The sequence below is a fragment of the Pholcus phalangioides genome, unplaced genomic scaffold (genome assembly GCF_987345545.1).
Source record: "Pholcus phalangioides strain wild (caught in Gottingen) unplaced genomic scaffold, Ppha-v1.0 ptg000003l_1, whole genome shotgun sequence".
Taxonomy (NCBI): Eukaryota; Metazoa; Arthropoda; class Arachnida; order Araneae; family Pholcidae; genus Pholcus; species Pholcus phalangioides.
In genome coordinates this window covers 57,584,481-57,608,244 of record NW_028301596.1, presented here as the reverse complement: position 1 = coordinate 57,608,244, position 23,764 = coordinate 57,584,481, and the positions used below count along the sequence as shown (strand labels likewise).

At 35.3% G+C, this 23,764-nt stretch overlaps 1 protein-coding gene across 1 annotated transcript in view; it reads left to right on the top strand.

Moving 5' to 3' along the window:
* LOC149089004 (3'-5' RNA helicase YTHDC2-like) overlaps positions 1–15,485 on the top strand; it is an 88,957-nt gene extending 73,472 nt beyond the window's left edge. The window contains exon 27 of the mRNA XM_089251251.1: positions 888–15,485. Coding sequence (XP_089107377.1) covers positions 888–1,193 — 306 coding nt within the window. The 3' untranslated portion in view covers positions 1,194–15,485. The remainder of the gene's footprint in view (positions 1–887) is intronic.
* Positions 15,486–23,764: the final 8,279 nt, after the last annotated feature.

The following is a 23,764-nucleotide window of genomic DNA, read 5'->3' as shown; positions in this document are numbered from 1 at the left end:
TTTTTCTTGTTTAGCAGTTTCAGTGCTAATTTGGCATTCCATAAAATAGACTTGTAGGTCCAAGGCACAAAACAACACCCCATCTACCTTCTATCCGATCACATGCTTCATTCTAGTAAGCTGTCTGCATTATATCAGACCATTTTTCACTGAAGGAGCTATATTAGCCTTGAAACGGCTGTTTGGTGCTTCAATTGTTTAATCATTGGATTACATTTGTTACACTGGGCTCAAAAGGAATTTCCTTTATGTACTTCATGTACTTCTTTCAACAGAAAAGAAATTATGAGAAAATGCTTTTTCTTTCTGCATATCTCTTTACTTGAGTGTTGTTTAGATTAGCACTTGGTATTTGTTATATTGATGTGCTGGGATTGAACCTAGGTCCTCAAAATACATGGTCATCACTAGGGCTCTGATTTTTATGCCCCTAAAGATGAAACAGCGTTGTTGATCGGTAAATTCAGGTTTTTTAACCTATCAGAGCAACGTTTGATCTTTAGGGTATATAAATCAGAGCCCTAGTCATCGCAATACCACTATCATGGTACGACATCAAAATGAGTATGCTGTGCTACAATTTTATCTTTACATGCCTGAAGGATAATTGCATATTGCGCAACAGTATTTTTCCAAGTGTGTGTTAATTTCTTCAAAGTTTGATTTTTGTATTGGTTCTATTTTTTTTATTTTTCTTTCAGCAGTCATATAATATTTTTTAAAATACAACGGAAAATAAACGGTTTTATTGGATATATAAATTGTTATCCTATTGCATGGAAAGAAATCCTATTGCATGGAGAACCAATAGATTGTAGATATCATTTCTGACTTCAGTTTCTATGTGAATGCTGACAGGAAATAATTGCATAGGTATATTTTTGTAGGAACTTGAAACCACCGTAGGTGAAGCTCTGTGTAAGTTGTGGGAATCTGGTGCTACGGTGATGTATCAGGGAGTCGATTCATTGCCTGGTGGAGGAGGAGGAGCATCAGTTAGTTCATCTTCTATGGGTGCTTCTGTGGTTTCTCCGAGCTTCAATTGCAGAGAAATGGAGCGAGAATTTTTGATGCCTCAGCAGCAACATCCAAGGCAACAACAGCAGCCACCACCATCTTGGCCCATCCAAAAACAACCTGCTGCTTATTCATACATATCTAGTCATTCTAGACCATCTGTTCCTGACTTCTAATCATTGCATTGGATTAGATAGAGGCGTTTCTGTGTTATAAATGTTCCGAATTCATGTCCAACATAATACTTTTAATGTTGGTACTTATTTTTGTTCACTTGAAACTTTTGTTGATATCATATCAGGACTTGGTTGTGCCAAATTATTATTGTTAAAAATAAGACAATTATATGAATACTATTTGAAATTTTAAAGAATTTGTTTGTCGCTTCAGCAATCTGTGATAAATTATGTTCTGGTTTCCATAAGTTAAGGAAAACTACACTTTTATTCTAGGAAACCCCCCAAACTAATAATCAAAAATTGAATTAAAAACACATGTATCTGAGTTTGGTAATATACAAGGGTTGTTTCTTGATAATGGCAACTATATATGACACAGAATACATGCATTGTTGTGAATTTTGCAGGTTTTCGATGTAGTCACTTGCATATCATTTGTCAATGCCTTAATCTAAAGCTACTGGAAATAACAAGCTATGCCTTATCTTTGGGCAAAAATGTGACAGCAATAACATCACTGTAACCAATTGCTGTTCCTATCCTGCTTTTCTTTTTATGATTTTGGATACATCACTTGGAGCAGTAACCCTGTTATTAGCTTAAAAATGTATAACAAGCCTGCTCTCCTTTATAGCTGCCTTACTTCAATCTATTGACATTGCGAAGAGAGCAGCATCCTAGAAAATGTCTGCAGCTATCCTTTCTGAAGCAAATGCCACAATGTGGTTTCTTCATCTTAGGAGTGAAAGTCACTGGGCCTTCTATCCAGATATTAAAGGGATGATACTTTTCGTCCTCAGTGGTTGAACAGATCACCCGCAGCTTGTGCTGCATGCACTAGAGGATTCTTGAGTTCCATTCATTGTAGGCTTTCACTTATCTAGCTATTGTTCAGAAGGTGATGTTAATGTTCTCTGAATAGTGTCGGACTCGTGATGCGAGGATCCGGGTTCGAACCCCACAGTGGTGGTCGGCTGAAGTTGGTTTTCTGTGGTTCCCAACTTCAAGGCGCAAATGCGAGCCGATCTCCACGTTAAAAAGTCTCGCCACAGAGAGCAACAGTCCTACAACGGTAAATCATTCAACCATAACACTTCACTCATAGTTAGAAAAAACTGGGGGCAGATGACAGCACTACACATAAAGCATTACACCGAAACAAACTTTACGTCAGGTTGCACTACACGTACACGCACATTCCCGCATGTACCGATTCGTTGGGGGTTCCGTGGGGGGGGTGCATGTGTGGTGTAGCAGTAGTAGGTAGGGACTCCAAAAAAAAATGGCTCGGGGATCCATGATGTTCTTAAGTCAGCCACCTCGTTGGGCAATTTGCCTGTTTTGGCGTTGTATTTGTATTGTATTGTTTGTATTGTTTGTCCTGCAAGTCTTTTGGAAGCCTTGGTGATACCCATCATTCTACATTTCCTCTAACTCATTCAATTTTTATCCTGCTTTGCTGCTGTTTCACACCCTGAATTGGAAGAGATGAATTCATTAGTTTTATTGTAGTGTTCATATGCTGTTGTTTTAAAATAACTATAACTGTGTTGCCTTGTATTGCTTTCTAGAACAACTTCTTTACTTACATGGGTTGAGGAGGGAGGACCCATTAATTTTAAAACAGGGCAGGTATATAATTAACCTGTGATATATACAATAAAAGTTTGATATAAGGCGTATGGTTTTTATAGGAAGTGATTGTCAAATAGCTAATGTTAAAGATACAAGTATATTCTGTTATTGTGTGTAAGGTTTAGGAGAAAAGAGTTGGAATAAGGCTGAGCAGAAAAGTTGGAGATTAGTGTAAAAGTTTGTATCACACGCAAGGAGACATGACAATTTTATTGGGGAAGTTGGATAATAAATGAAATAAAGTGTTGTTTTTTTCTTTTGGGAATTCAGAACCCATATTATTTCACCCTGAAATCGCAGTAGAAGTACAGCCGAGGATCTATGGTCGACAAGAAGAAGTCAGGAGAAAGTTTACTTTGTGAGTTAAAAATTATAAAGCTTTCGTTATAATGTCTGTGAAATTACCCAAAAAAAGTCAGTCTTTCTTTCTTCTGAAGAATAAACTAAAAGGAAAAATTACTATCACTTATTGCACATTTGTAAGCATTACTCTCAGGTACTCATAACACAGGACGAACTCAGAAAAATCATATTTTTTATCCTCTCTTCATATTTTTAGGCTTTCCTGGTATGTAAATCATAGCATGTCATGTATGCACATATGATATGTGCTATGATTTTGTTCAGCTTTCTTCTCTCACAGTGACTAAGAAACTATAGTCATTGTTAATGCAAGACATTACAGAGGCAAGATAGGCTTATTTCACAGGGGTCCAGGGTACAATTGCAGATTAAAATATTTTCCGAATGTCATAACAAAATTTTGCTAAAAAAAACTTTCAGATTAGACAAAAAATTTTAACCAGTCCATAAAACTATGGAATTAAGCAGTGAGAACTTTATATGTCCTTTAGGTGGTATGAATCATTTTGAGAATGCCAAATCCTATAATGAAGATGCTTGTTAGAAATAAATTTCTCGACTGGAGTCCTGTTTATTTGCTAATGTTAGAACAAAATGGTCTGAAAGATTATTATAATCTGATATAGCAGAAATTCTCTATAATTTATAACCTGACAGAACAAAAAACTGAAATGTGCTCACAACAAGATGTTCATTAATATGACTATTTTCCATGTGACTGTGAGCTCTTGTAACAGATTTTAACTACATAAAATATATTGCCTATCTTTATTGTAACTAATATCTCTAATACAGTATTACTGCGATTAAAAACCAAACCCTCGTATTCACAGCTCAGCAACTCATATTCATTACATGCTCACACTTAACTTTTCAATTATTCACTCCTACCTTTTTGATGAAAACCAAAATAAACTTATCTTATTTATTAAGTGATAAAAAATTTAAATTTCTTTGACAAACTAGGCATCATGGTCAGAATTGCAGCTTTCCCTTAACTCATGGAAACCAGTGATGGTTGAAACATAAGAGTGTCATAAAAATTAATCTTTGTGTGCAAATCCAAATTTTCACAATTCAATTTTCACATCTTAGAGTTTACTAATATTATGCCATCAAAGTTCAATCGGAATTTATTTCAAATACTTGTCAGCAGCATGTGTAATCGAAAAGAAATGTAGCTGTTGCAAACACATATTGAAATCTTTAGCTATGTTATACTACAAATGTTTTAAGTTGATTATAGAATAACATCTTTTCCATGTATATATTTTTATCCTGTTCAGCGCAGTATGATCTGACAATCCCTTGCGCCAAAAAAAAATTAACAATAATAATATAAAATTCAAAATCAAAATCCCATTTCTATCCAAGTACCAAAAATAACAAATATTTTTTATCATTGGAATTATGCCAACTATTTCATACATGTATGAGCTTATAATTGAAGTAATAAATTTTGTATGCCAGCTATCCTCATGCTTGGACTACATTTTCGCAGTTAAACTGGAATGAAACTAAAACTCTTGAAGATGCCTTTCACTCGTGCAGTGAAGCATTGAATTAAATGAAAAACTCGTCTTATTGGCCGAAAAACTTGAATAACTTTCACGACATTAAATTTGTCGTTTCTTTGAGTATAGTTTCGATATTAAAATGGTGCCTATATTTTATTATTCAGAAAATAATTACTGTCTAACGAAAATAAATGTGTATAATTAATAAGTAACAAAGAATATGAATTGGAGGAAATTTAATACCTCGTATATGATCTGAATTTCTCAAATTTTATGGAATGTTTTTTAACAAAATCCCAATATGGTAATTTTTTTTAAAGGAAATTATATATACAAAGTGAATTAGAATTAGTACAATGAAGTATTATTGAATTCTTCAAATGTATGTGCTGGGAATCATCTTTAAAAATATATACAGAGTGGTTATAAAATAGTACTTTTTAGCCCCTCTCGTGGCCAGGGCCATCTTAAGAGCATCATGGGCCCCTACATGCAAAATGATTGTTTTGATGGCCCCCCCCCCCCACCTGGTTGGAAACAGGTGAACCTACCTTCCAATTAAAATGCTTACTCTTAAAAATTTAAACCAGGTCTCATTTTCATGAGGTCCCTGGGCCGCACCCAGGTTGACCCGATATTTTAAGACTGCACTGGTCTCATCTCTGACACTATTTCTGGCTCTTCAATGCCATAAGAAGATGATTTTACAATTTAAAAAAAAATTATTAAAATTTCCACCTACAGATAAAAAGACTTTTTTTTTTTTTTTTTTAATGTTCGGAATATCCTATGTCAAAGAAACTGTAAAGGCTCGTCTAGATCGCTGTGCTTTTGGTTGTCCTTGAGTAGTTTGCTAAAATTTCCCATCAATGTGTCACAAAACATCAAGATATACATCATTCCATGTAACAAATGCACACTAGAACAAAAGTCAAACTTGGAGGACCTACCGATGATTGAAATATCAAACAGACTTGAGTTTCACTTCTATCATCTAGTATGGTGGAAAGCTGTGGCACTGCGATCACAATTGGGTTGTGTGCAGGCTATAAAGAAGAAAAGCAAAAATCCAGTGTAGTTATTTATTGTTATCCCACAGTCAAAGCAAGTAAGCGTAGCATATTTCCCAGCATTAGCTGACCTGCAGGGAATACACATATTTTACGGCATGCTTGAAAATTACAGTCAAAATTTCCCAATAACTCTTAAATATCTGGACACCAAGAATCAATTATATTGGTTGATTTAAAGATTATCTGTTCTTTGCATTTCAGAATCGTTTGTTTTGCAAACTATTCCATTCAGCAACAATCCTTATTAAACCTAGCTTTATGTTTGCTTTAGCTACCACAAATCTTGATTTATTAAAAATATTGGATACTAATCATATCCACCTGCACGTATCAAATAGAAATACAAGGCCACAACAGACAAAATGCCCAACGAAGTGGGAGAAAAAGATGCCCTTAACAAGTATGGATGTCATATATTGCTAAAATACAGCAACCCAATTTAAAATGCAATCAAAAAGAAAAAAGAATAGAAAAAAATCAGATGAGTTAAATACAGCAGCAATAGAAGTAAAACTGAAGATCATGTATGTAAATTGGAATGAGCAGAGCAAAAAAGTCAAATAATTGCACTGCAAAACAATGTTATAATAATGAAGTGACACATAATATTTTTTCCAATCTTTGAACATTCAGTGAAGTGTGCATAATACAGCATCAATACTTCATATTAGGTTGGCATCCATTAAACTAAAGCAAAATGCTGGAACGTCTAAATTTCCATTCGCTTTATCAAATGTATGGTCAAAACACATTTGTGGTACAATGAAAATCATTTATTTATTCTTATTGGCCTATTTATTTAGTACGGCCCTGAATGCAAATCACAAAAAAATGTAGGTGACAAAAAGTTTTTGAGTGTGGCAAAAAAAATTTTCCCACAAAAAACAGGTAAAAATACAGTGATCTTTCACTTATGTGTCAGTGCAAGGGAACAAGAAAAAGCGTATAAGTGAAAACTTGGGGGGAAAATGCAATTAAAAATTATACAGGGCTCATAACTAACAGCTGGCATCACAATTTACTGAGGAACCATTGATTCTAGAGACATACTTCCAGTTAGAAAAGGTATCCAAATAATGTGTGGACCTTAGATACATCATTCATATTGCAAGGGGTTGTACAGTTATAAAAATAAAAAAATTAACTTTTTATATGTATTTAACTTTAGATATGTATTGCATAAGGACACCCTGTGCCAAAAAAAATGAATTAGAAAATTGTTGCCCTGTCTCTAAAAAAAAGTTATACGTTTCTAAATGCAATTTTCTCTGAGATATTTGCATTCAAAAAATGGAGAAAAATCAGCATAAATGAGGGGGAAAGAATTTTCTGTTAGCTTATGCTGTTCCTTTCCAATATTTCTTCATTTTGTAAATGCAAATATTTCGTCGAACATTGCATTTAGAAACATGAAATTTCTTTTGTTGGCCTCAGGAAAGATGGCAAATATTTTCTAATTTGACTTTTTAGCGCACCAATACTAATTTCTTAGTCGCTATGACAACCTGGCACTTAGTATTTGTCAAGCCCTGATTAATTAATATCTGTTTTTTGAATGTCTTCTGTAATCCTTATTTATCCACTTTTCCCAGCATGCTGGGAATGGATTAGACATCAAACATTTAAAAAGCTGATTTTTTCTGATTTTTACGGCATGATGACTGATGCGTATCAATGTCATATATATGTAAATGTTACTTTAGAACTGTGCAACAAAGCAAAGAGCTAAATGTACAGTTCCCGTGGAAAATATTGGCAATAGGTTTTGATGTTCTGTTCCTTGTGTTGCACAGTTCCTAGTAGGTCATCAATTTCTCCAAATGTTTTTGTTTTGTATCATTGTCTTAGTTGTAATGGCTATTTTCCTTTAAACCATGATACGGTCAAAATGTACCTGAGCTATTAATAGCCTAGCTCTCATTTTAATTGCTTTTAATACTGCTCCACACACCAACGGCACATTCTTTCTGATCCAAGGATGTTTTACAAATACTGAATGGCTTGGGCTTGATCATACGCGGATGCTTTTTTACCGTGACAAATTTGTTTACTAATTTGAAAAAATTTATCAATGAGCACCACATAATAGTAAAAATTTGATATAATTTTTTCAAGTTTCTCTTCCTTCCCATATCCTTGGTCTGAATATTCTAAATACCAAGTTCCAGAAAAGTCTGATCACACGATGACAGTAACGCTCTTCAGAAGTCTCTTAATTAAGGGGACTTATTTTATAACCACTCTGTGTACAAAATGTTTCACATCGAATCATCCTCACAATGCTTGTGCACATTGATATGATTGCGCTTTTTTTGAGCAGCGCTCTTATTATCTACAAAGAGTTCTTTTGATCATTTTATTTATTATTTATAGATATGGTCAACTTGAATTTTTCTATTTATCAAATCAATCTCTTGTTTGGTAGTTTTGTGTAATTTTAATAGGTATTGGATTTTCATATTAAGGAATAATCTCACCTAAATGTTTAACTGTGTAATCATGGTTAAAAGTCACCTTTTTTAATGTATTTTTATTCTTGGGCTTGTGGTTATGGGGTACTTTGTATATTTGTCTACTATAAAGCTATATGTAAGCATATTATATGAATATTTTAGAAGTAGTTTGTAATGGTGCAATCGAAACATATCCACTTCTTTTTTTTATTTGCAATATTGAGTATAGAATATAGTGCTCGTGATTCATGTGATAAATATCAGAAGCAGTTCATTCATATTCCTATTTCTTGACCATGCACCTAACCTCATAATGCTATATATACAAGAGAATTTAGTGGTGTTCTTTGGCTGTTTTCTCACCCTATGTTGTGCAACCAGCATCTATTTTCTTCCAAGTACAGTTTTTTTTCATACAAACAGTTTTTTGATAGGCACAAGTTTTAATAAAACGAATCTCCTATGACTCTCTTGTATCTTTTATTTGAATATTCATCCAACTGGGCTATCTAGAGCCCAACATCCCGAATCTTGATATAGACCTCTAGATCTTGTTGAAGCAGTCTTTTAAAGAAGCTGAGTCTAACTCAAATATTTGATTGTGGCTACCAAGAGTGCAGCACTGCACAGTTTAGTATTTTCAGTGACAATGTAGAGCATGGATAGTCTGAGACATATACCAGTTAAATAGAAAATAACGTACAAGTTTGTAGAGAAAATGAAGCTTGTTTGTTGCATTGAATCTCGCCATACTGTACTCATTCGCGTGCATTCATCGTAAGCTAATTTTTTTTTCTTACCCGCATAGACCAGTTTTTTTCTGTTCTCTAAACAATCTTATGCCATATATATCACTATGATCCATTCATGATCAAGTTTACAGTGAAGGTGTGTTTCTATGTCAACAGAAGCCTCTTAACCAATGCATCACTACAGGGCCTAGGTAAGGTATGGCCGATTCTCCCTCTGTGATGGACTTCTCTCACTCACCTCCCTCAAACGATACACTGAATAGTGTATTCAGTCATTTTGCTTGCATAGAGGCAAACATGTATATTTTCCTATACTTTGAGTGAATTGCATATCACTCTGTTGCTTTAATGTTCTCCTCTACTCTGGGAATGCCTGGACTGATAGCATTCTGTGGTGTTACTAAAAATTCCAAACCATGCAGTGTTGTCACCCTACCTAATATTTGAGTTGTCAGCTGTGATTGTCTCATTTCAACGATGCACCTTGTGTGAATGTGCCATTAGTCTGAGTGTTATTTATATTTGTAAGAAAAATAATGCTTGTATGTATGAACCATTACTGTCAAATTTTATTAAAGTTGCCTCTGTAATTTTGAAATGTTTGTGCATATATACAAAAGAGAATGATGGAAATTAGCAATTGGAAGTTAGTTTTGTCATCAATAATTATAATAACCATAAATTTTTATCGAGAATCAAGCATAAAAAAATGAAAATGAGCAAATTTTTCATTGAAATATTAAAAACAAAATATACCACTTTTTTTGGAGAAAAAATCTATTTCCCTGAACAGTAGAAAGTTTTTTAGAAATCGAACTTTTTCTAGAGTTTATATATGGATAATTTCCTTTTTTCCAAATTTGAGAATCTGTGTATATTTGGATATATATGGACTTTGCTGTTTAACTGTATGTATTTTAGAAAATTTTACCCCAATTTTCTTGTTATGCGGTCGATTGTGCTCAAGAATAATCACCAATGGTCACACATGGCCATTCGTTCAAGGTATGTATGGATAAATGTGATAGCGAATGCAAAAAAAGTAGATATGCAAAATGGTATTTATGTACTTGATCGTTTATAATTGTTAGTTTTTCTGTTAATATCAGCAATCGTAGTTTTAACTTGTAGAAAAGTTTGAATTCATATACAATCTAAAATATTTGTTGTTCTCTGTAATGATGTCGTTGTAAAGTTCTATCGCCTTAATTATATTCCGATGTAATGTATCAAACATTATGTAATAGCAATTATGGCTTAAAATCATAGGCCCATTGAGTAATAGAGCTTATTGACTTGCATCGTTGTTGTTACGTGTATGCAAACAATAGATGGGGGTTTTTTTTGCATGTTTTTAAATCAATCAATTATATCAGATGTTTTCTACCATCACACGTTTATATTTTACAACTCAGTACAATGGGGATAGTTTTACATATGCATACTTATATATTCATATAAGCAAAAGTATGTTTGCTTGTAGGTTAGTTGTCAACTAATTAAAAAAGTTTTCCCCAATTTTTTTTAATTTCCACCTCTTAGTTCCTCTTCACTTGGTGCTTCTCATAAATTCTGTGTAGTGAGTGGGAATGTTTGTGGATAACTTTGCCTAGGCTAATTTGCTAATGGCAAGTTGCTCTAGTCATGCTGATAAGCTCACACTCAACAAATGTCTAGGGGGGTTGTGCAGGGGCAACTGAAGAAAAAATCTCTACTTGTGTGGAACCTATTTTTGCCACCCTTTGACCATGGTCTTTTTATTGACAAAGCTTTTTCCGCCCCTTCAACTCAGACTTGGCGCCCCTCCTACAGCTGTGTCCTGTGCAATCAAACAGCCCAAGAGCCACTCCTGGGTTTGTGTATTCCAGAACTTGGATTTAACCCAGGGGTCTTCAACACTTGACCCTTGGAGCTTTTAGCTGTAGCTAGCAAGTCATTTTTAGAAAATAGCTTCAAACATTGAAAGACCATTAATTGAAAATAATAATTCGATAAAACCTGCAAGCCACTGAAAGTTACATTGTGGTATTTAGGATTGTGAGATGTTTCCTAGAAACATTATGCATTACCAGAACCATTGTTACAACTTTAGGAAGTGGAGTCTACAATCTTCAATTTTAGCCAAAAGGCAGAGAAGCTTGAGGGGTGGGGGCTAAGGTTTAAACACTATTGGGGGACGAGTTTATATTTTTTCAGACGAAAAAATGAGCATCCAAAAAACGAATTGCATAGTTACAGAAATTCTGAAAAACACGTTCATGAAAGTAATAATTTCATAATTTTGACAAAGAAATTATTTCAGAATTTGTTTAAAAAAAAATTCTGTAATTGGTATAAATTTATAATTGATGAAAAAATCATACCTGAATTACTGAAAGAAATAATTAATGAAAAAATTTCATAAGTGGTAAAAAAATGATTTCAAAATAACCACAATCGATAAATTTAAGGAAAAAAATTATTTCAGCATAAATAAAAGTCTACAATTGTTTAGAGGGAGGGAGTCTTGTTTAAATCAAGGCCCATTGGCTTATCCATCAAAACACATATGTACATCACATGTCCTTGTGAGTGAGTGTGTGGATACCAGCTCACATTTAAATACCACAGTATGACTTGGTGGTTCACAGGCTCTATGAAAACTTTTAATTTAGCTCGCAATGTCTGAAAAGTTGAAGAAAAATATTTATTCAGGAATCGTTATTTCAAGGCAAGTTACAGCTCATAAGCTTAAGATTCTCAAGATTATTTTGCATAATTCTCATTAAGATTTGCAATGTTGTGTCTATAACTCATAGAGAACATAGCAGTTCAAAGGTCAAAATTCGTTTTGCCGTATTTATATGAGTAGCATTGCAGGTGGTGGTACTCATATTGCAGTTAGTCGAAATGTTGCGATACATGAGTCTGAAGCATTGATTTAAAGAGGAGATGCAGATACAAATGTGAAAGGCTGCGGGGCTGAAAGACATCCTATATGCAGTGAAACCTGTCTTAAGACAGACATGAATGTATGCATGCCAGAACTTTACCACTGGACTTATCCTGTTGCAGAGATCTCTTCCAGCACAGCTTCGTGGCAGAGTCTGGAACACTTTATTTTGTGTTGAAAAAAAAACCATACAAAAATTTTTAAATTTTCCCCGGACAATTGGGTACTGTCGCGATTAACAAATTTTGTAGTTATTACAGACGAGATGGGATTGGGTGTTGGAGAAAAGTTTTGGGGTTTAGTTAAGACAGATGAATGTACACATATTAGAATGGAGGTATGTTTTAAAAGCAATTGAGGGCCCCCCCCCCCATGCCATCTCATCTATTATCTTACACTTGCCATATTTTATACACAGGATACAAAAAGAAAAAGAAATGAGAATCTTATTGTGTGTGTGAAATAAAAAATATATATATATACATCTCTCTCTCTCTCTCTCTCTCTCTCTCTCTCTCTCTCTCTCTCTCGGAGGGAGTCATCTGCTTAACACCTTATTGGTAAGCAAATGGGTTTAATAACTTGCGGACTAGAAGCCAGCATCAGTTTTATTGGGTTGAGTTCACTTGCTCCGGTGGATTTAATGAAAATATACAAAATAGAAGTATTGTGTGGGGGAATATGTACAATTAGGGATCACCCGGAGACATCTCGCTTAGCACCTTATTCAGTGAGCAACATGAATATGACAATATGAGTATGCACATGTGTTGTGGATGTGAAATTCATGCAGAACTTGAATAGAGGAAAGAGAAATACACATATACACACACATTTATATGCATATATTTAACTGCCAGGTTGAGTCGTCTTGCCGTAACCCTATTTTGGTGAGCAAGGGATTGTCTGGAGAGAACCTTAGCTAAGGATCAGCTTCGGTCTTGGTGTTGTGGTTGACTCACTCTGGCTGGTTATATTTATATTTTAAAAGAAATGAATATATATAAAATATAAACAACACGTGTGTGTGTGATGGTTATTATGAAACCATACACGTCGTCTCGCCTAGCACCCTAGCTGGAATTGTGGAATGAAGGACACTTGTGGTTATTACATTTACATCATTGTAACAGGAATGTCATAAAAATTCTTGTTCAGGTCCCGTTAGTACATGCTATATCTTGTACATGTATTGGTTATGTATTAGTAGTGGCAGTCATGTGGATCTTAAGACGGACACTGTATGAGACCTTAAACTGAATCAAAATATAGTCTGTTCAATGATTAGTGCTTTTATTTGTACCTTTATAAAACGGAAATCTGTCTAAAACAGAGTATTATTTCAGTCTATTGACGTTGCGTTTTGTACAGGTTTCACTGTATATGGATGTGGTTCATCTCAGCAAAATGAACTGCACAGGGCTAAGTCTGAACTGTAGAGTTAGTGTGCCACAAGCTGAACAGAAAACTACTGAGTCTCCAAGATGCTTCATTGTCTTGACGAAAGAGAAGAAAAACACCCATTTTGGTCTAGGTGCCTCTTACAGATTGCAGGGGTGGAGGAGGAAAGAATTGTGTGTCATAGGGCACCTGATCACCTTTCTTCCACATAATCTACATTTGTCTCTTTTTGCAGATAAGTCAGTGAGTGTGTGACACCCATTATTTTGTGACCTCCCTGAGAAAAATGTGTAAGTGGAAAGTGTTATTCACTGCTGTTGATTTAATTTCCAAGTCTTGCTTGCTCCATTTTTGGTAAGTTATTTTTGTCGTTTTCCTTGATTATAGCTTCTTACATGAAACACATACATTGTTTTGGAGTGGCAGTCACAGCTTTGGGAGGAAGAAGGGGCTTGTTTGTGATCTTCCAGACTTTTTCTGCCTTAAAAAAAATCAGCGACAAAAATTTGTCTTTTTATTATAGAAAAGAGCATATATATAGAGTACATTCAGGTAATGTGGAATACTACTTTCATTTTTTTGATTATTCCAATTTAAAACATGATAGAAATCTTTATTTCTGTAAAATTTTGTTTCTTGCCTTTGCATTGACAAGTGCATCATATTTAAAAATATATATATTACAACTATACAAAAAAAAGGCATTAAAACATTTTCGTGGGGTAATGTGGGGTTCGAAATGAAGAAAACCAATTCAAATTGATGAAAAACAAGATTTAATGAGTCTATGACAATGAGAAATAAAAATTTCATCCTATGCTTCTTGTAGTTGATGATGTGGTAACGTCATAGTATATTTACAAGAGTCACAAATGAAATTTTTCTAATCTGCTCCAAAATCAGTTACTTCTGGGAGTGAGAGATGCTAAACATATAATTATGATATCGCACCATGACCGGAACTAGAAAAGGGCAGAGGGGCAATTTTTGGAAAAATTTAGTGAGGGTAGCAGTTTTTTAGGTGGGAAGTTTGGGGGCGACAAAATCATGTTTGTCGTGGGTGGCGAAAATCTCAGTTATGATCCTGTATCACACTCACTTAATGATGGCCATCTTTTACGTATTGCCATATTTTGTACATCATTGTCAAAAATCTGTCAACATCACTAACTGAAGTATGAAAGCCTGGATAATCAAGCGGAGATTGATATGTAGTTCGGAAAGAAAATTCATATTCCTCTGTGGGGAATTGAACCACCAATCTCTCACTGTCCGGGTGAGTGTTCCAACCATTGAACTACTGAGGACAGGCATTTTCATTCCTTAGAGCATATGTATGAATGCTGAATGGGACTGCGCATGGACAGCCTCCTAGCTCAGCTCCTAGCTCTTATGATGTTATTCCCCCAGATGGCGACATATAGAGAACCAATCTCACTCTCTACTCTTCATACGAAGTACGAAAGCCTGGATAATCAAGCAGAGATCGATATGTAGTTCGAAAATTCACATTCCTCTGTGGGGAATAGAACCATTAGTCCCGTTCAGCATTCATACATATGCTCTAAAGAATGAAAATGTCTGTCCTGTTCCATTCAGCAATCACACATATGCTCTAAGGAATGAAAATGCCTGTCCTCTGTAGTTCAATGGTTAGAACACTCACCCAGACAGTGAGAGATTGGTGATTTGATTCCCCACAGAGGAATGTGAATTTTCTTCCCGAACTACATATTGATCTCCGCTTGATTATCCAGGCTTTCGTACTTCGTATGAACAGTGGAGAGTGACATTGTTTCTCTATCACTAACTGAAGTTATAAATTGCTTAAATTTTTTAGGGATGATGAATTTTCTGTTTATTTCTGATGCATGAACTTTTGGGGCCAAATACTCAACAAATTCTTCTTTCCTCATAACATGAAAGCATCTCCCTTGAGTATTGGCTTTTGTAATTCCATCCAAATAATTGTTGGTATATATATCGTCAATTAGAAAATTAGGTCACTGAAATATCTCTGGTTATTAATGCAATTTTAGTTATTATTTCTACATAAGTTTCTCAATGTGTAGCACAGTTTTTGCAGTGTGTTCTGGATTAGCTTTAACTCTGTCCGAATCATGTGATATGTGTATATTAAAATATATTTTCTTGCTTGTGAAATGTGTTTATTGATTTCTATTTTATGTTTGTCCATTATTTTTTCCTACAGGAAAATATTTTTGTTAAGTCCTTTTTTGAATAACATATTGAGTGTAAAATAACTTATTCAATAGTCAATTCCTAAACCATTTTAATTTCACAGGTAACTTCCAATTATGCCTAGCAATCGAATGGTTAGTGTGCTAGTCTTCAATTGTGCAGATCTGAATCCCATTTTGGGCATACTCATCTCTTGGACACATTTGAAAAATGTATTTAAAAAAAATGTTTCAAATGTAATTACACATCAAATTTTAGAAACTGAGTGGCAAAAAAAAAAAAATCCTGGAAAGTTATGAATTTGTACTGATCCCGAGTCCTCTAAAGGCTCATTTGGGGGGGATCTTCATGCACTAACATGGTGAACTAATACCAAGTTATAACGTTACAATAAAAACTGACTGATTGAAATTAAATTCAAATTTAGGCATATTCAATTCACTTTCACTTTATTTTTTTAATTTCTTACATAAATTCAAGATGAGAAGAAAAAAATCAGCTAAGGGGTCAAGAAACCCATACTGGTTGATACATTGCAAGTTTATAATCAATAATAATGAACACAGTTACTTATTAGTGAACAAAATATCAACAAACTAAAAAGTTTAAGAAAGCATTATTTTTGTGAAAAGAAAAAAATAATTAAAAATTAATTACGTTTTTTTTGTAGTGGTTAATATGAGAAGAAAATCAGATGTCAAAACAAAACTTTTGTATGATTTGTAGTATTTTTGGCAACAGCAAGGAGTTCAACTATATGAAATCATGGAGGAATGAATAACAGGAGGTGACATCAGGAACGAAAATTGAAGCCGTTGTGGCAACCCTATGGGCTGACGAGTAAGCCCAAACAAACCGCTCTTTTCCCTATACTTAACATGTGTTTTGCCGGATCGAATTCTCTTAAAATATTAATAACTAAATAAATTTAAGCACCATGACTGTTTAATGCGTCTTCAGGTAATCTACAGGATCCAATAATGGGGAAAGATAAAACTTTATCCTTGTATAAGGGGTATTTATATTTTTAATTTATTTTTGAAAGGGGAAGATCATTTTTCACTCTCAACTCGTCATAAGTTTTTAGTTCAGTGCTTCAATTTATTTTAAAAATTCGATGTATGACATTAATGTCTATGGAAATATGATTAATTAAAATAATATGAAGCTCCAATAAAATGCAATTTTCATATTTTTTTCTTTTAACTGTTTGTTTTGCCTTTTTGTTTCGTTCATCATTATGATAGATCCGGGACATTTCGAAAGTGTTTGAGGCCCGTGGGCGCTCGTCTTAAGCTTTACATGAAGAATTTTGATTTCTGAATCAATCCTGATGTGCTCGAGCACCTTCTGACAGGGCCGTAGCTAGGATTTTTGGCACCCGGGGCAAACAGCATTTTGCCGCCCCCGTGCCTCAAACATGGGCGGAGATACGGGGGGAGCGGGGAAAGGTGGAGTCGACTGATCTAATGTATATATGAGCTGACATCATCATCATCGTGCCCCCCCCCCCCAGACTTTCAAGTCAATCTCCGTCTATGGCCTCAAAGTACTGGAAGTGCTCGAGCGTCCTCCGCCACTGTGTATTTATGGTTTTGCTGCCTGTAGGCTGAACGAATTTCGCCACCCTTCTTCCGTTCCAGTCTCATATTCTTGAATACGTATTACTGGAAATATATGCCACCCATCCGAACTTTCCGCTATGTAGATGTATTGAGAAAAAAATATTAATAAATAAAAAACTTTTTTTTACGAGCCGCGATAAGTCATCTCTCTGGCCTATAGTGTTTATAAAAATAATCTGGGCTTTTTTTTTTCCTCTTCATTTTGTACCAATTACTTTGCTTTTAAAGTGGTACGCGTACGAAAATTTGACAAAAAAGTTTCGAATTGAATTCTAAATTGAAATCTAAAATTGTGTCTGTGTTCGTCGAGTTTTTGCCTGGAATGGAGAAATATTTCTACAATATTTTAATATAAACAGCTGAAAAGCGTTATATATGCTAATGTTTTGCATACATAATATGTTTTTCGCAAAAAAAGGCAGATTTTTTTTCAAACACTGCTTGTTCAAGTGTCTTTAAACATTGTATTTCTCTCAGCACTGAGGTATTACATGTTTTGGCATAATATTTTTAAAATTAAAATGCCAAGAAGAAATTTTGTGGCACAAGATATGGGTAAATTTTGGTTATTTTTGCAAAAGGTTCCATGTTGTAGAAGTTGATATTCGAAAACAAATAACAACTAAAATTGTAAAAGCTCTCGTTCAATTGTATAAATATATCCAAAAAATTTGAGAAAAAAAAATCGAGTTCCTAAAGTGAATAGTAAATTTTTAAATGATTTTTAAAAATGGGGATGTTTCTCATAGGAAAGCATGGGAAGCCACGGTTTGTTTGGGCTTACTTGGTCCCTTTAATAGAGCGATCACTAGCTTCATCTGGCAACCCAGATTCCCCATGCTTTCTCAACGGAGGCGCTGGTCGCGTCACCTCCTGTTATTCATTCCTCCATGATATGAAATATACATTGCTTTATTTTCTCAGATGAGTATAAATAATAAAATGTTGCAATGCCGAATGATCGAATAGTCATAATTTAACTGATTAAGAAGCATAGGACAAATTAAAAGCAACTCTCATCTTTAATGGAACCTGTATTATGCAAAAACTTGTCTTCAATGGGAAATTGTGGTCTCGTTATTTCAATGCAAAATACACATTAAAAACCTGGATTAAACAGAACCTGTCTAGTAGTAGTAAGTCATTGGAGAAAAAGAAATCAAACCGATAAAGAAAATTGCAGAAGAAACAAAGAAACTGATGAAAGAACGGAGAGAATTAATAAGAACGACCTTAAATCGAAAGTAGAATATGCAGAACGCTAAGACTGTCTGAAAGCTGATTACAGAAGATGTCAGGAAGTTTAATTGCGATATTGTAAAGAAAGCACTGGAAGGTAATAGGAGCTTAAAATCAGCAAAATGAAAACTGTGTGTTGGGCGAAAGTAAATTTTTGAACTAAAAAGAAAAGATGGAACCATCACAAAAGATGGAAATGAAATTATTAGTATTTTCAGGAATTTTTATAATACTCTATACAAACATGAACAGGATTGGAACAGAGGAAAGGGAGCAGGAAGAAAAGAAAATGGAGCAGAATTTGTACAAGTAGCACCTGTGCTGAAAGAAGTCTTTAAGGCTATAAGATGTATGAAAAAAGGGAAATTCCTAGATGAAGATGGGATTTTAATTGACATTATTAAAAGAAGCAGAAGAATTTGTTAGTATGCAGCTGTTTTAATCACAAATTGTCTCACAAAACTGGATGTGCCTGAAGATTGGAATAACGCAATGGTTCTTCTTTACAAAAAGGGTAAAAAAGGGAGTATCAAGAATTATCAACCAATCAGTCTCTTATCAGTAATTTATAAAATCTTCACGAAAGTGCTGACGTATAGGCTTGAATCCAAATTGGATAAAGGTCAACCTTAAAGAACAAGGAAGATTTTCAAGTGGATTTAGTACAATGGATCACATCCAAACAATCAGGGAAATCAGAGAGAGACAAGGAATACGAATTACCATTGTGTATGGCTTTCATTGATTTTGAGAAAGCGTTTGACTCTGTCTTCACATCTGCTATTGTTAAGGCTCTAGAAGTGATTGAGATAGAGAAGACATCCATCAATATCATTAAGAAAATATATGACAAAGCAACTGCAACGATTTGTTCGAATAAAGGAAAAGCAAAGATTAAACTTGGAAAAGTTCAGACAGGTTAATACTATCTCACCAAAACCCTTTACCAGTGTTATAGAAGTATTCAGGAAACTGGATTGGAAAAGAACAGAGGAATTAAAATAAATGGAGACTTTCTCAACCATTTGCGTTTTGCAGACGACATTGTTATTATCAGCAGCAATCCAGATGAACTAGAAGAAATGATACAAGAACTGGCGAAAGCAAGTATTCAGGTGTGTTTGAAAATAGATCTAAAAATAGACTAAAGTTATGTTCAACTCCTTTGCTTTTAAGAAGGTCTGCTCAACAACACAAGTAGTAGATTGAAGTAGTAGAAAGCTATGTATACCTGAAACAAGAAATTACCATGGATAACGGAATCATTAATAAAATAAACAGAAGGATCAGCATCGGATGGAGTACTTTTGACAAAAACTGTGTAATTGTAGAGCCCCACATGCCACTATGCCTGAAAAGAAACGTGTTTGACCATTGTGTGCTTCCAGCCCTGACTTAGGGAGCTGAAACATGGACACTCACCATAGGCGGAGATAGACTTAGAAGTAGATGTTGTTTACCTTGATTTCCATAAGGCATACGATCGGTCCAACATGGTAAACTCTTGAAGCGTTTACACACGAGTTTGGAATTGGGGGCAACTTGCTAAATTGGATAGAATCGTGGTTAAGAGATAGGTCGCAAGGAGTTATGGTGAACAGAGAATTCTATGGTTGGACAGGCTTCACAAGTGGAGTTCCTCAAGGAAGTGTCCTTGGCCCCATACTATTTTCACTTTTTGTCAATAAACTCGATCAGGGTATCGATGGGATTGCTAGCAAATTCGCAGATGACGTGAAGCTAATGGGGGTAATCGGGAATCAAAGCGATAGGGAGTTGCTGCAGACCAACTTAAACAGAATTGCAGCATGGGCAAATGAATGGAGCATGACGTTAGCGACGACAAGTGCATGGTCGCTCATTTTGGTTCGAACAACCCTCGGTTACGAGTTGAATGATGTCGCTATCCTAGATGCAACTAGGGTCACCGATTTGAGAATTCTCATTGACGAGTGGCTTGGTTTTTCTGAACATTGTTCAGAGGTGATCAAAAAAACGAATAGAATGCTCGGTTTCATTTTCAAAAAGATCTCTTCGCGTTCTCCTAAAGTAATTCTTCCGCTTTTTCGAGGCTTAGTTCGTCCGGGACTGGAGTATGCAGTAAGGTTTTTGAGACCATACCTACAGAGACTTGGTTGAAGGGGTGCAGAGAGCTACGCGTGTCCTAATTGGCATACAGGGCTTGAGTTATGCAAACACCAAACATGTCCCCCGCTCTGTCTCTTGTGGGATATAAGCAGGCTATCGTGGGCGTGCTGAAGAAAACCCAATCCGGCCAGAAAAGCACACCCGGTTCAGACCAACATCCCGCCAATCCTCCAAGCAGCACAACCACATCCCCACACTCAAACCCCAGGCCACATCACTGCTCGACAAAGTCAGGACAGCACCGCGAGTGCGATTCCCCCTCCGTCCCGACACCCGTGATAATGCCCCGCCGGCGCGGTCCACAGCGCCCCAGCACGCCCCGCGAAGGGAGACCCCCGACCACCCCTACTATCCTCACTCCCAAGAACTTCCATTGTGGATATGAGAGAACAATTTGTTACATGGGGGGGGGGGAATTGAGTTATGAAGAGAGACTTCATTTTTAGAATTACATTGGAGGAACGCAGGTGTCGAGGAGATATGACCTAAGTGTTCAAAATTTTCAACGGGATGGATAGGATGAACCAAAGCGCTTGCAGAGAGAATCTCTTTGGGATGAACTATGAACTTTTAGTACACCGCCAATCGATTGTTTTGCAAGGGGATACCAGTATCGATTGGTAAGGGACAATGCGAGATTATGGTGTCGCAGGGAATTTTCTCTAATAGGGTTGTTAATAAAGGGAATAGCTTACCCTTGGAGGTAGTAAATTGTAACACAATTGACACGTTTAAAAAGAAATACGATAAACATGTTGGGGTAAATCGAGAAGCTATCCATACTTAGAATAAGGCAACCATAAGTATTCTTTATGGGCATTTTATCGTGTATATATTGTTTATAATTTTTGTGATTGTGTTTTTAATTGGGTTGCTGTAATTTTGAAATATATGACATCCGTATTTGTTATGGGCATCTTTTTCTCAGCCACCTCGTTGGGAATTTTGCCTGTTGTGGCGTGGTATTTGTATTTATAAGTCTGGGGGGCACGATGATGTCAATTCATATATGCATATCACTGTTACGGATAATTTTTCACAAGACTTCGAGATTGCTAATCAAGAAGCGGTTCAACGGACAAACACAGATTTATTTACAGAACGGCAATTTACAAGTTAATCAGAGAGTGAACAATTTTCTCGCAAAGTTAAATTACAACTGACTTTTCATCGAACCTCTCTCTATCCTGGAATCTCCTCCCTCTTGTGATCGCCTCGTACTTATAGCTCCGGTCAAAGCCGCTTGAAAGCAGTGGCGGATTACCGCACAGGCGCATGAGGCGCCGGCAGAGCGGGGGGCCTCCAAATAGTTGTGTGCTTTACCCTACAAATGAATTTACATGCGCATCAACAAATCTCTTGAACTAAGTACAGTATCTGCTCTCCCTTTTTTTTTTTACCCGCAATTTTTTTTTTATGTATACTGTACGTATAAGAGTTATGGAAGAAAAACGGGAACTGAAAGAAAAGAACAATTTACAAGACGCAGCTCTCAAGGGCCAGTTCTTCCCCGACAAAGAAAGAAGAGGCATTGTAAAGCGATCATTCAAAGCGAGGGTCATTTTCAAACAGTATTTCCCTAAGGGCACAAGCAGGAGGAGGGGTGAGAACAGCAGGTCCTAATGTCTGTCCGAAATGAAAATTGGAGTGAAGGCATAAACAGATGTCTCATTCCACAGTATTAAATGCTTTTATGGGCGCCGATAATACGACAGCTTTGGTGTAAGCTTTTGTATACAGTATAATGGAGGGCAAGATGGCTATCGGCAAGCGGCGACATCGACAGGAAGAGACACTCGTACTAATTAAAATGAATGTAGTAGAGCTCTTATTGTGATTTTGTCTCCCACTTGTTTGAATGAAATACTATAAGCTGGTTCAAACAACATATACATTTGCAATCTATGACTGGAACCATACGACCATATGACAAAAAAAAAGTGGGGTTTGAAATGAATGCTGAATGACATGCATTCTGAATCACGTGATTTTTCTGTTTCTCTTTTAACACTCCCTCCCCGGCTGAAAAAAATCAAGAGGGTTTCTTTTCCTTCTTTCTAAAAAAAAGAGCTACATTTTTGGATTGGAGGCTTGGGTAGACAACATCTTTGTGTCAGACCGAAAAGTGTTTATTGTTAATGTAATTGTAATGTGTGTTATTGTAATGAAAAAAATTTTCATGCCGATCCTCAAGATTTCCTTTAGGATTTAGATTGCAGAATCTCCAAAAATAACGGTAAGCAAAACTAAAAATATATAAATTATCTGATAAATTTTTATTTGAGCATTTCAATTCAACTACAGTAGTCTCTCGAGAATTCGGTCGTGCTCTAATCCAGCACGTCCAGTAGTCCAGGATATTTAGGTGGTGTGGTGTCACTTTTCTCCTGATGCCCTAACCCCTTAACACGTTCTAATATTTCTTAATTGCTGATCAAGTCCTGACTATGTCTTTGCACGAAATTTCATGTATTATTTCAATGGGTTTCTTCAAAGTTAATCCAGCAATTTCGGTAAAATCTGGCACACCGTGGTCTAATACGTACCGAATTAGCGAGAGTCTACTGCAGGGGTCTTCAACCTTTGAGGCATAGCAGGCCATATTGAAACATTTTATAAAGTACGCGGGCCACAATGTTATACTGTGGCACTTTTCGTTATTAAACGAAACGGGGGGGGGGGCATAATATAGAAGATTTTTATGCACTCTGAATACAAATAATACAAAGGCAAAGGCCACAACAGGCAGAGTGCCCAACGAGGTGGCTGAAAGAGAAAATAATAATAATTAATATAATAATAGTAAAAATAAAATAGAATAAACAAATAAAAAATAATAATTTCTAAAAAAAATTTTTTTAATAATTTCTTTCATTGACAATAATTTTAATTCATTCTGAAATAATTTTAATTCATTCTGAAATAATTTCTTTCAATAAATTTTATTCATTCTGAAATAATTTCTTTCATTAAATTTTATTCATTCTGAACTAATTTCTTCCATTAAAAATATAATTCTTATATTTACTCTGATATAATTTCTTCCCTCTATTGAAGAAATGTTTTTCTATTAAATATTATCAGTAATCTTTATATCAAATCAAATATATTATATTTGAGATATTATCAAATCTTTATTAATCAGTAATATTAAATTACTAAAACTATGACGGATCTCCATTTTTGCCGTGTGGCTGGAAGGCACCAGGACGGACATCTTAGATTACT